Source organism: Polistes fuscatus, unplaced genomic scaffold (genome assembly GCF_010416935.1).
Source record: "Polistes fuscatus isolate 324 unplaced genomic scaffold, CU_Pfus_HIC Scaffold7, whole genome shotgun sequence".
Lineage (NCBI taxonomy): Eukaryota > Metazoa > Arthropoda > Insecta > Hymenoptera > Vespidae > Polistes > Polistes fuscatus.
The window spans coordinates 4,143,094-4,155,170 of record NW_025113151.1 but is presented as its reverse complement, the minus strand read 5'-3'; the positions used below and the strand labels follow the sequence as shown (position 1 = coordinate 4,155,170).

General features: G+C 26.6%; 3 protein-coding genes across 6 annotated transcripts; 2 read left to right on the top strand and 1 right to left on the bottom strand.

Annotated features, from left to right (window-relative positions):
- The first annotated feature begins 787 nt into the window (after positions 1-787).
- On the top strand, positions 788-6,697 carry LOC122523987 (transcription termination factor 3, mitochondrial). Of its 4 annotated transcripts, none has more exons than XR_006305425.1 (3): positions 788-2,078; positions 2,920-3,252; positions 6,070-6,697. XR_006305425.1 is itself a non-coding variant. In XM_043646005.1 (2 exons), the coding sequence occupies exons 1-2, from the start codon at positions 1,160-1,162 to the stop codon at positions 3,198-3,200; spliced, it is 1,200 nt and encodes a 399-aa protein (XP_043501940.1). In that variant the 5' UTR covers positions 788-1,159; the 3' UTR covers positions 3,201-3,279. The 4 variants fall into 4 exon arrangements, 1 of the variants encoding a protein (XP_043501940.1); XR_006305424.1 differs by lacking the exon at positions 6,070-6,697 and adding an exon at positions 3,877-4,198; XR_006305426.1 differs by lacking the exon at positions 6,070-6,697 and adding an exon at positions 3,323-3,490.
- On the bottom strand, positions 4,671-12,039 carry LOC122523990 (endoplasmic reticulum-Golgi intermediate compartment protein 3). The gene is made up of 8 exons (XM_043646007.1): positions 11,768-12,039; positions 11,143-11,301; positions 9,222-9,338; positions 8,333-8,373; positions 8,142-8,212; positions 7,849-8,076; positions 7,433-7,554; positions 4,671-5,376 (listed from the first exon to the last, which is right to left on the bottom strand). Exons 1-8 carry the CDS (start codon positions 11,850-11,852, stop codon positions 5,039-5,041), a joined length of 1,161 nt encoding a protein of 386 aa, XP_043501942.1. The 5' UTR covers positions 11,853-12,039; the 3' UTR covers positions 4,671-5,038.
- On the top strand, positions 6,630-7,421 carry LOC122523989 (reactive oxygen species modulator 1). Its single transcript, XM_043646006.1, has 3 exons — positions 6,630-6,740; positions 6,995-7,131; positions 7,216-7,421. The coding sequence occupies exons 2-3, from the start codon at positions 7,001-7,003 to the stop codon at positions 7,322-7,324; spliced, it is 240 nt and encodes a 79-aa protein (XP_043501941.1). The 5' UTR covers positions 6,630-6,740; positions 6,995-7,000; the 3' UTR covers positions 7,325-7,421.
- Positions 12,040-12,077: the final 38 nt, after the last annotated feature.

Here is a 12,077-nt window from a genome sequence, read left to right as displayed (position 1 = left end):
AATTTCGCTCTTGGGGACCGTGTTTGAAAAAAATCGCCGTCTGGAATGGGTTAAGGAAATTCCGGTCAGTCCACGCGCGTTACTTATTATTGAAAAAACAGTTGACTGTCACTCACCAATGACTGACGCGGCCTAATCGAAAAGTTCAGTGTCGGTAGCGCTGGTTAGTAAGTAACGCGCGTGGCCTGACCAGGATTTTGTTAAGAATTCGCGTGGTGCTCAACGTGTTAAAGGACAACATTTATATTTGTATTTTAAATATTAATTTTAATATTTGCTTTGAAAATCACAAGAATACTATCCCGAGATAATTACATATTATCAAATATGTATTACATTTTAGTAATATAACCTTTCGATAATTTTTTGGACTGTTTGGTGATTTCATTGTAATACACAGTGATGAATCTAGTATTTTTATTTTTATATTGTTTTTATGTCTATTTGTTTAAAATTGTTGATCTTTCTTGCAGTCAATGTATATATATTCGAATATTTATTTATTTTTACTTTATTTATTAATAATTCTATTATTTTCTAGCGTTAATTCGAAAAAATATATTATTAAAAATTATAACGCTATCAAAGAATATAGAAGTAAATAAAAGCTTACAAGTCTACTTTTTTTTCTAACCAGATTTATCTTAATTACTAACCTAACCACCAGAAGGCGATAGTAGGTACTTAACTGTAACGTGTTCAACAATATTCAAAAATAATTAATTCACTAGGGAAATATATTATTAGAATATTTTATACTTTGAACGTATCAAAAAAGACTTACAAAAATATATATTACAAATTTAACAAATATAACAAAGAAAAACGGAAGTAGTGACTAGTGTTCAGTCTTTGGTCGCTGCTAGTAAAACGCGTGTGTCTTGCTCAGTGGTTGGAACGGAATCGAGCGAATAGCAGTTTTCGCCACCAGAGGCGTGACAAACTATCAAATACAGTATTCTTTGATAGTATATGATATATTCTTTGAACGTATATACAATAGAATTATATTGTAATAGAATTTTAAATAATTATATTTAATTTTTAGTGTATAAAAACATGTGTGTGCCTTCAGAAATGTATTTATACATACATTTTAAAAAGTAAAGGAGGTTAGAAAAAAGAAAGGGTTAATTTACAACTATAAATTCTTATCAAAATGTGGTCTATACGGTGTTATGTCAGCCTTAGTAATGCAAAACAAATTAATGTTATAACAAATATTTTTAAAAAACAATTTCTGTCAAAAAATAGAAATGTAAATAACTCGATTAATCCCAATGCACATTCTCCAACGATTGAATCTAAACCTGAGGGAAGAGGTTATGTTGAAAAAGCGTGGAATTTAGAAAATAAAGTTATACCTGTGCAAAATCTACAAGAAACTCAATCAAACAGTTCTGATTGGATTCAAAGGACAATAACTAATGTAGATGATTTAAGTATTTATGATGAGTATATCAAATTACCTAAAGCTTTAGACTTCTGTAACGAAGACATTTCTCATATTGGAAATTATCAACTTCCTAGTTATAATATAGCAAAATATGCAAACAGTTCTGAAACTATTCAAAGATTAATAAAGCTTGGTGTGAAATTATATAAACATGAGACTAACGTAGAACTGATGGAATTTTTGTTGAGTAAAGATTTTGATAAAGATCTGTTTCCATACATAAGATTCTTACATGATTGTGGTGTACCTGGTGACTATTTAGGTGAATTCTTCACTAGAAATCCATATCTATTTAAAGTGGACATGGATGATTTACATACGAGAATAAGATATTTGAGATTTCATCAGTTCGATATAAATATGATCAAAACGATCATTTGCATTAATCCTAAATGGTTAAATTTTTCTACTAAGATTATAGATACTAGGCTAGCATATTTTCAAACTACTTTTCATCTCAACGGAAAAGAAGTAAGACAATTGACGACTAAAAATTCGAAATTAATAACATACAAGATGAGTCACATAAGAGAAAATACATTCATTGTCAAAGAATTAATGGGTTTTAATCAATATGAAATGAAAGCGATACTATTAAATCAACCTAAAATATGGATGAAATGTAAGAATTTTCTTTAACGTCAACTTATATAAGATGTCTCAATTATTTTCAGCAAAATTTTATCGGAATACTTATCAGTAAATATAAAACAAAAATGTTATATAAATATGAGTTTTTAAACATCTTATTAAAAAGTTAGAACAAAACTACAGAATGGCAATGAATTGTTTTCCTTCTCGATATCGTATAGGAATAGATTATTGATTCAAATTATAATTCCATTTCAAAATGTTCATTATCATGAATGCAAGATGCGTCTATGGAGAATAGAATTTATTGCATTACGAATTTCTTGTTTATTTTACATAATTGCACCTAATACGTTACTAATCCTTTGCTTCCATTCTTATTAATTAACGATAATAATTTTTTTCTTTTACTGTTTCCTGTAAGTAAAAATCCATTGGTGTGATATTTAGTAATTTTGGAGACAAAGGAATTGCTCCTCCTTGATCTATTTTGTTCCATTTTGGAGGTAATGGTCATTTTATTGCCTTACTGGTACTATATAATATACTAAACAACTATCCAATTAGATCCATAAATTTTGTAGTAAAAAGTGAACTCCGAATATGTTATTGTCACATAATCAAATATATATTGGCAATGATTCTTATGCTATGCTGACAAAACACTAGTCTATTATCATTTTATATTCTTGTTATAACTTTTTTAATAAACATTTAAGAGCTCATATTTATAAAATTCTTTTTTTATTTTTATTTATAAAATATATCAGTAAAATTCTGTGGAAAAAACTAGGATACCTTGTATAAAAGCGTCAATCAAATTTATTCTATCGATTACTGAGTAAAGTTGTAATTATCTTTTATATTTTCAGGTAAAAAAAATATAATCAGTACATTTGATTATGCGCATAATGAAATGAAATTATCTCATGAATTTATCTCATCTCAACCACACGTTTTGTTATGCAGAAAACATAGATTAGAGCAGAGGCATAAGTTTTTGGTAAAGTTGGGTAGAGCGCAGTACGATCCAACTAAACCAATGTATGTTTCACTCATAGCTCTGATCAGTGGCACGAATGACCAATTTTGTCAAAATGTAGCAAAAACATCTACAGAGACTTATGATTCATTTCTGAAATCTATTATGTAAGATAAAAGACCCAACTCTGAGATGGGTTATGTAGATGCCCTCAGTACTTCAGGTAATTAAAAATAATTTATATTGTAAATTCTTTTTATTTTTTTTTAAATAAATAATTTGATACCTTTTAGAGTAAAAAATCGCTTTATAAGTTTAATTTTAATGCATAAAATAATTTTATTTAAACAAAAACTAATGTGACTTAAGACCTACGATGAGATAGTGTAAACGTAACCCGCACCTAGTAACTCACTCATTATGTCCGTGTTTATGAAACATAAAAAAAGGAGTGAATTCAATTTGAATTTTCAATTTTATTCGAATATAACATTTAAAATATATATAATACTATACAATTAAGTGTAGTAACTTTTAAATTGTCTAAAATTTAGGTATACGTAAATATTTATACGAAATTAATAAAAAGAAATACATACTTATTAAAGTGTCATTAACATTAAATAATAAAAAAATAGATAGTAAAAGATAAATTAAAATGAAACAAAAATTAAGATTTTTCTTTTTTAATTTTCTTTTAACTGAATCTTCTTTGATTTTTGTTGCTAATTCTTTTTTTTGTGATTCTAATTTTTCTATTTCATCAACAATCTTTTGTCTTTGTTCTTGAAGCTCTTTTTTTTTGCTATCTTTTATTGCTTTATTTTCTTTTTTCTTCTTTTTCAAGATGTTGTGGCCACCAAGCATCTGAGGTAGTTGCTGAAGGAGATTCCTTTTTTCCAGTCGATTCTAATTTAATTTTCTTTTTTTTCGGTAAAAATTCCGTAGGTAAAGTAAATATTTGTGAGAAAGATTCATCTGAAGTTACTGTGATGTCTATATAATTAAAGATATATTAAAATAAAATATAAAATCAGGCATATTTATTAATTAATTAAAAAAAAAAAAACCTTTGTTAGCGATATGACTATTATTTTCCTTGTTATTGTTTGCATTACCTGAGCTAGAAATTGTAAAAGAAATAGATTTTTCTTATATTTCTGAAGAAATAATCGCATATTAGAATTGTAGCTCATCTCCTTCATTATTTCTGCGTATATTTCTGTAATATGTGTACATATTATATGGTAATTAACCGTTTAACTACCACGGGCTGCTTTCGCACTCTTCATATATCATGTCCAAAAATGCTAGCGCATTTCGTCGATACAGACAATTGACGGTGGTCTGGCGCTACTTTTTCGATCGTGTTTTTTTTAAAAACCTTCGGTAGCCAAACGCGGTTTAAATTAAAATTTTAATTAATTAAAATTTAATTTAAATAAATGCATAGTTGAAATATTTTCTATTTATTGGAATGTTTCATCGGAAGAGACATCTGTCTCATAGTCGGGTCTTTTACCTTAATTGATTTACAATTAATTGTAAATAAAAAATTTTATTTTATATAGATAAACGCCTTTTTTGTTGACATTTTGCTTTCATATTTTTATATTAATTTTTTATTTTTATGATTTTCTCTTTTTCTGGTATTTACACATTTGTATACACAAATATTTTACATCGCAATTGGTCTAGACGATTATCGTTGATTTTAATGATAATGATGATTAAACAGTCCAAAACTTTGTAATAAAATGTTATAATACATAGATTGTAATTATTGATTAGCTTTGCTATGTACAAAGTTCGCATTTTCTGAGAGATTCTTTTGTAATATGGTTCCAATGTACAGATTCCATATTATTTATTTTGCAAACATACTATATAATGTGGATCATCTTTGTGCAAATAGAAAATCGAAAAAAGTTCAATTGAAAATAGCACACACTTCATAGTGTTGACTATAATAATCCTTTTTCATGTTGTCTTTGTCAAATTTGTCAAATTTAATTATATTTACCTAATTCAATTTTATTCTGTATCGCTCTAACTGAATGATATAAAAGTGAATCTATCAATCCTGCTACAGTGAAAACACCGCCAATAATTGCACAAGTATTTGTCGCAAAGTGTCCAAAAGACTTAGCCTTTTCTGTATATTTAACCATTAAAGGGCTTAATTCATAACTGAAAAATACTCCAGGCATGCCTGATTCACCGGTAAAAAGAGATACTTGTTTAGCATGTCGTGTTACAGAAAATTGGTTTGTTAAAAGAGTTGAACCATCTGCACGTACGTAGGTAGTTGGTACAATTTTTATGTAATGGTAAAACATCATTGCTCCTGAAAACCAAAAACCAAACATTTATTAGGATATATTTACATTATTATTAATACAATTAAATTGAACAATTTAAAGGGTTCATCATGTATAGAAATAATATAAAAGTTTAAATAAGTATATATAAGTAGAATGTAATGTATATAAAAGATTAGATTGTAAATTAGTGAAGAGATAAGGAATATAAAAGTTGTATAAGCGGAAGTAGCCCTTGTAAACTCTAAAGGGAAACAAATAAAATATACATACATATAATTTAAAAGGATCATTCTGGTCAAGCAGTGCAAAAGTATAAGGTATTTTTGTAAATTTATTTTTTGTCTATGAAAACAACGAATTATGATTTTGATTTTTTTAGTGTAATATTATTAAATTTTTAACTTATAGAAAACAAATTTATGAAAAGGAAAAATGGAACTTCTGGAATTTAATGCTCTGAAAAGTCGTGACTCGTTCCAATAAAAGGACGACAAATATGGCCTGTACTCAAAGTATCGGAATTTTCTACTCTTTTGAAGGTTTTCTATTTTTAAAATTTTTAAATGTACAACTTTTTTTACAATTTTAGTCTTAAGCTGCTATCGTAACAGAATAAAGTATACAAAATTTACCGTAATCGGTTTTGTATTTTTCTTTTTGTTACCTACGCAAATGTGACAATTTTAGTGTAATATTATTAAATTTTTAACTTATAGAAAACAAATTTATGAAAAGGAAAAATGGAACTTCTGGAATGTAATGCCTCTGAAAAGTTTCGTGACTCGTCCTAATAAAAGGAAAGACAAATATGGCCTGTACTCAAAGTATCGGAATTTTCTACTCTTTTTTGAATGTTTTCTATTTTTAAAATTTTTAATTATGTAACTATTTTTACAATTTTAGTCTTAAGTATAGCTAATAGTATACAGAATAAAGTATACAAAATTTACCGTAATCGGTTTTGTATTTTTCTTTTTGTTACCTACGCAAATGTGACAAATCGTCTTTCGAGAAACATTCGAATAAAAGTTAAAATAAAAATTTTAATGTCCAAATTTTTGCATTACATTCTTAAAAGTATTTACCTACAATATATGCAAAAAGAAATGGTGGATTTTTTCAAAACTTTTGACCTAAATGACTTCTTAAATGAAGTTTTTTAGTATAATACAAATTTTTCATTCAAATAAACCGCCATGCAAATATCGATATATTGAAGTCATTTGAAACGGAAGTAATAGAAACATGTTGCTGCCATTACGTTTTACCGTAAAACTAATATGGCGTCTCAATTGTAACATAAGTTGGATCCCGGCTTATTAAACGACTGAAAACACAAAAAAAGATAGAAATACGCTTTTCCAAGTGATTAATACAAGTATATACGGTGAGTGCATTAGTGATTTATAAAATAAATACTAATTACTCGTTAATGGTTTTTTGTTTCTTCTTTCTTTCATAGTAAGATAAAAAGATATTTCTCTTATGTTTTTATTATACTTATTATTACATATTTATGATTAGTTAGTTTTATCAAAGAAATTATGTAATAAAATAAAAAAAAAGTAATAAATTTCGAACAATATTACTATTAAAAAATGTTAACAATAAATGCTAATAAGCTATAATGTTAATTTATAGATCACAATGCCAATTTCATCAAGTGTAGTGCAACAGCACAAAGCTACATGCTGGGATAGGGTTAGGATGGGTTTCACCATGGGTTTTTGTGTTGGTATAGCCTCTGGTGCAATTCTTACAGGATTTTCAGCCATCAAGTATATAAGAAATATAATCTACTTAAAAAAATAGAAAAAAAAAATTGTTTAAATATAATGTTAATTGATTCTTGTTTTATTTAGATACAGATTAAGAGGAAGAGAATTGATAACTCAACTTGGTAAAAGTATGATTCAGGGTGGTGGTACATTTGGTGTATTTATGGCTATCGGAATGGGAATACGATGCTAATACTTTAGAAACTATATGAACAGAGCACCTTTACGTTACATAAGGTTGTAATACTAAAGCATATTGTTGATTTCTTAATAAAATACTTTTAAGAAAACAATAGCATACCTTCCAGCGCAACTACAAGAACATCATCCATCGGGTTTGTTTTTCCTGGTATATTTAGTCCGAAACTTAAATGACGGATTTTGTGAGTCATGTTAAATTGAGACGAAGAATAGTCGATTTTGCTCTACTTTCCATTCAAATAGTACACAGTGATGATTACTCAGCGAGATGTTCATTTATAAAGTATAAATAGAACATAACACTTATACTGTAATGATGATGGTGTTTTATAGTCTGTTTGGGCTATAGGAGCGGCATAGTCAATATAGAAGAATATAAAGGATAAACAATAGATAATCAGGAATAATAAAAAGGCAACTACCAAGGAAAGCCATTGCACAGATAAAAAATTCACTGTCAGTTCCCAGGGACTGACATCGTGCTTAATGTATTAACATAAATGAATAAATTTTAACATACCATGTACATGATTAACGGAGAAACTATCACCTGGTGCAATATGGAAACTTCCACCCACTCTATTTACCTCCATATAACCATAAATTTGACAACCTTGCGTAAAAGCATGTTTCATCTTTTCTACCGATTTATCATTTTGACATTGTTTGATCGTAGATGGAACAGGAGGAGCCCATTGTCTAAGCCTATAAGCTTCTCTCACATCTTCACATGTATTACAACATCTAAAAATATTATTTGTCAAAGCCCTTTCTTATAAACGATATGTCAAATTTATAAGCCAACTTACTTTATATTTAATGCTTCGTTAGCTGCTCCATAGCAGTCTCCGCATGCTTCAGTCGTAATATTTCCTACTGTCTATAAAAACATACATAAATTATCGATTTTCTTTAATCGAAAACATTGAAATATTTACATTGTATGTTGAAAAATTAAATATCTCTAGTGTGAATATAAATAACAGTACTATTTAATTACCTTCTCTGTAGTTTTACTTAGAGCCTTTGTATCTGTAATATCTATGAAGCAATATAATAATTAGATCTTGCAATACTCATTGAATACAATATTAATTAAATATAAGATTAATGTAAAATATATTAAATGTATTGTTAATAATAATACTATTAAGTTTAGACATATACAGAATTTGGCTGAATAGCGTAGATCGCTACATGTATATAAGCCGATTTTTTAAGAACTTATAGTACTTATTGAGAGAAGTAAAAAATGTCTATCATGGGTCTCAAAATCAACCCTTTCGATGTAAATTAACTTTTGTTATTTATGAGCATTGATATAGTGTGAGTGTACACAAAAGAATTTACTTAGAAATACACTTGTTCAAGGAATATTTGGAAGTATATGTCAGTCCATAGACGTCAGAATTGCATTTAAATAGAAAAAAGACATATCGAACATCTATGATTTGTACATATTATATCTGCCTATGAAGTAATTTTTGTTGATATTAGTAATGTTTGAGCAGCTATGCTTAGTGACTTGCTCATTGGTTCGTTAAATCTGCTGTTACCTATTTCAATTTCATTTCTTTATAACTTTGTAATAAAGTTATAAAATTTAACCGAATTTCAAATAACATTTTTTTTTATTTTCACTTGTAGAATATGCTCTTGCAATTTGGCCGATAAACCTTGGGACACTCTCTATGTATATATATTTAAGACGTTAATAAAATTAAGATTTACTTGTTTCTAAAGTATAATAAATAATTAATCAAATCATTTTTGTTTGAATAAAAAATTATTAAAATATTTATAAATAATTTTGTTTGTAGAAATATGGATTTACTACATATATATGACACGATATTTCAAATTTTAATATAAATCGCTTGTACACCTACTTGCTTTTTGTGGGTCTTCTATAGGTTTTCCATTTAAATCCAAGCGTCGTTTAAAAATATTATGTTCTATTTGGAGATGTTGTTCACCTGTTGTATCCATGGCATCAATTGATAAAACTAAAACAAATATGTAGGTTTATTAGTATCAATTTTAGATGTAAAAAGTTGTAATACATATAGTCGATTATAAAAAGATTCAGAAACTAATACAATATTAATTTTTAAATTCTATATTTCCAATAAACGTACAAGAACAATAAAATATGTTACACTACCCTATGAAGATAGCAATATAAAAACACTTTTAAGTTATTATTTATTGTTATTTGAATTTTAAACATAATACCGAAAAAGGATGAATTTAAAAGCCAGTAAAAGTTTCGGAAACACTTTACTAATTATACGTATAAAATTATAATAATGATTCTTTAAGAAAAGTTTAATACTTAATTGCATATTTCATATACTTGATAATATGGTATAAACGTTTTCTCAGAATAAAAATATATATAAAATAATAATGATGTAATTGATATTTTAATAGAAGTAGAAATTTATAAACTACTAAACCTTGTGCTTAAGACTCTTATTCTAGTGAAAATTTTTCAAAATTTCTCTATAGGGATTTTTTGAAGAATTATTTTTGTAAATTTTTTAATATTTATTTTTATCAAGAACACCGGCAAAACTTAACATATATCGCTAAACTATAATTGATTTGTTCCTATATTTCATTATTGGTGTTAAATGCTTTGAAGTAAGTGTTTTTTTGCTTTCCACTACGCTCTCATCCTCTCATTACCGTTAATATTAAATTCGCTTCTATTCACGGAAATAACATTACCCATTAAGGGTAATGTTAACCCATAAAGGGTTTTCCTTAAGAATATTTCTTTATTCTATTTTTTAAATTGATATATAGCTTTTTTTTAATGATTTATTCATTGCAGCTCTCCAGTATGAGTAGTCTTTGGCCATTTAATAGCTTTACTAAAACGTCATGTTTTTTTTGTAACTTCGTAGCCACCTTAGAACATTAATATTGAAATGTTTTAGTTTCTCTCACAACAGAGCATCTATCACGATTATTTAAAATTTGTGGACAGCTATTTGGACATTTGATTTAAATTAATCTTTATTTCTATAATATTTTATAATATCTCCAATAATAAATTATAATTATCTTTAAAATATCTATTATTTCGTAGATCAATTTTTTCTTTTCATGATTTATTATTAATTGTCGTATTTTAAAACTTTTATACCAGCTTTTGCAAATTATTCTGAATTACTTGGAAGCAAAATTAACAGATATTTGAAATCTGTTATCATTGTTTACGAACACTATCAGTATTTAATGGAGAATTAAACAAGGAAAATTCCTAAATGTATATCTTGCATCTGAAATATTTTGTGACATTAAAATTTGTTCTTTTTTTTAAATTTTTATTTTGATATTTAGACCAGTGTTTCCTAAACTTTTAGTTAATCTATGCTAATGTAAATTAATAAATAAATTAAACAAATGTAGATTGCTTGAGTTTACAACTTGGTATAGTATTGGAGTTTATGTTACAACTTGGTATAGTATTTAAAATCATAAGAAGCTTATAATAATTTTTATAATTTTTTATAGAGCACATTGGCTTTCTGCAGAATATAGTTTGAGAAACACTGATTTAAACAATAATAGACAATCTAAAAGTTTTTTCTACTGTTATCTCTATAGCATAATATAGTATAATATAATATTTCTTTTGCTCATTAATAATAATAATATTTAATATATATATATTAAAAATATAGAGCTTAGAAATTAACCCTTTCGATACAGCTTTGTCGTTGCGATATTAGTGCGTTATGCGAATATTAGTCTTTTTATTATTGATTATAAATAAAATATCTATTATAATATACTTACGATCGCATGATATTGCAGGAATTATTATATCCAAATTAATTCTTAATTTTGACCCCCTTGATGTATCAACGAATAATTCTTCACTTAGAGTAGGTGTAAGATAATAGTTAACTTCAGATAAAAACAATATACCCATGATGAAAGTACTAATGATAGTCACTGCAAAAATGCAAATCTTATTTAATCTTTAATTTCACTTGAATAATTATTTCATTATTTAAAACAAATTCTATTATTCTAATGATGGCAATTATTTCTATATTTACTAATAATCAAATGTAAACAATGGACACTGATATTCAACACTCACGGTATCTTTTGTCTTTTGATTATTAAACAATGTGAAGTATAACAAGTAAATAACAATTATTATATATTACAAAAAATATAAAAGAAATTTAAAAATTGAACAAAGAATATTATTCATTGAAAATAAGAACACCAAATTGTGAGGTTAATTAAACATTCAATAGTTTCTTGGTTAATAAAAATAAAATAAAAGCAATCTATTAAAAACTCAGATAAACAAATATCATAATGAAATAATAAAGCACGAAGATATACTAAAACTTAAATAAATATGATAAACTTCATTTTCTAACCTATAATACAAAACATATATTACCGATAGCACCGCTGAATGTTCGAATTAAAATATCAGCCTCTTCGCGAACTTTTGGGTGCACATCTAATTGTCGTAAAATCTGCATCCTCGAAAAAACTTAATTTCAAGGATATTAGAAATAATACGTGCCACCTTGTACCGGGTATGTATGTGTCGGCGTGTTAATACAAATCACGTATAACAAGAAGACTATTCAAATACGTTTAGTTAAAATAAGCGCCATCTTGCGTTATTTTAAATTGAGATAGCGGTAAACGAAATTGAACGAAATCACAAAATATTTTAATAATTCTTAAACAATTATTCAATT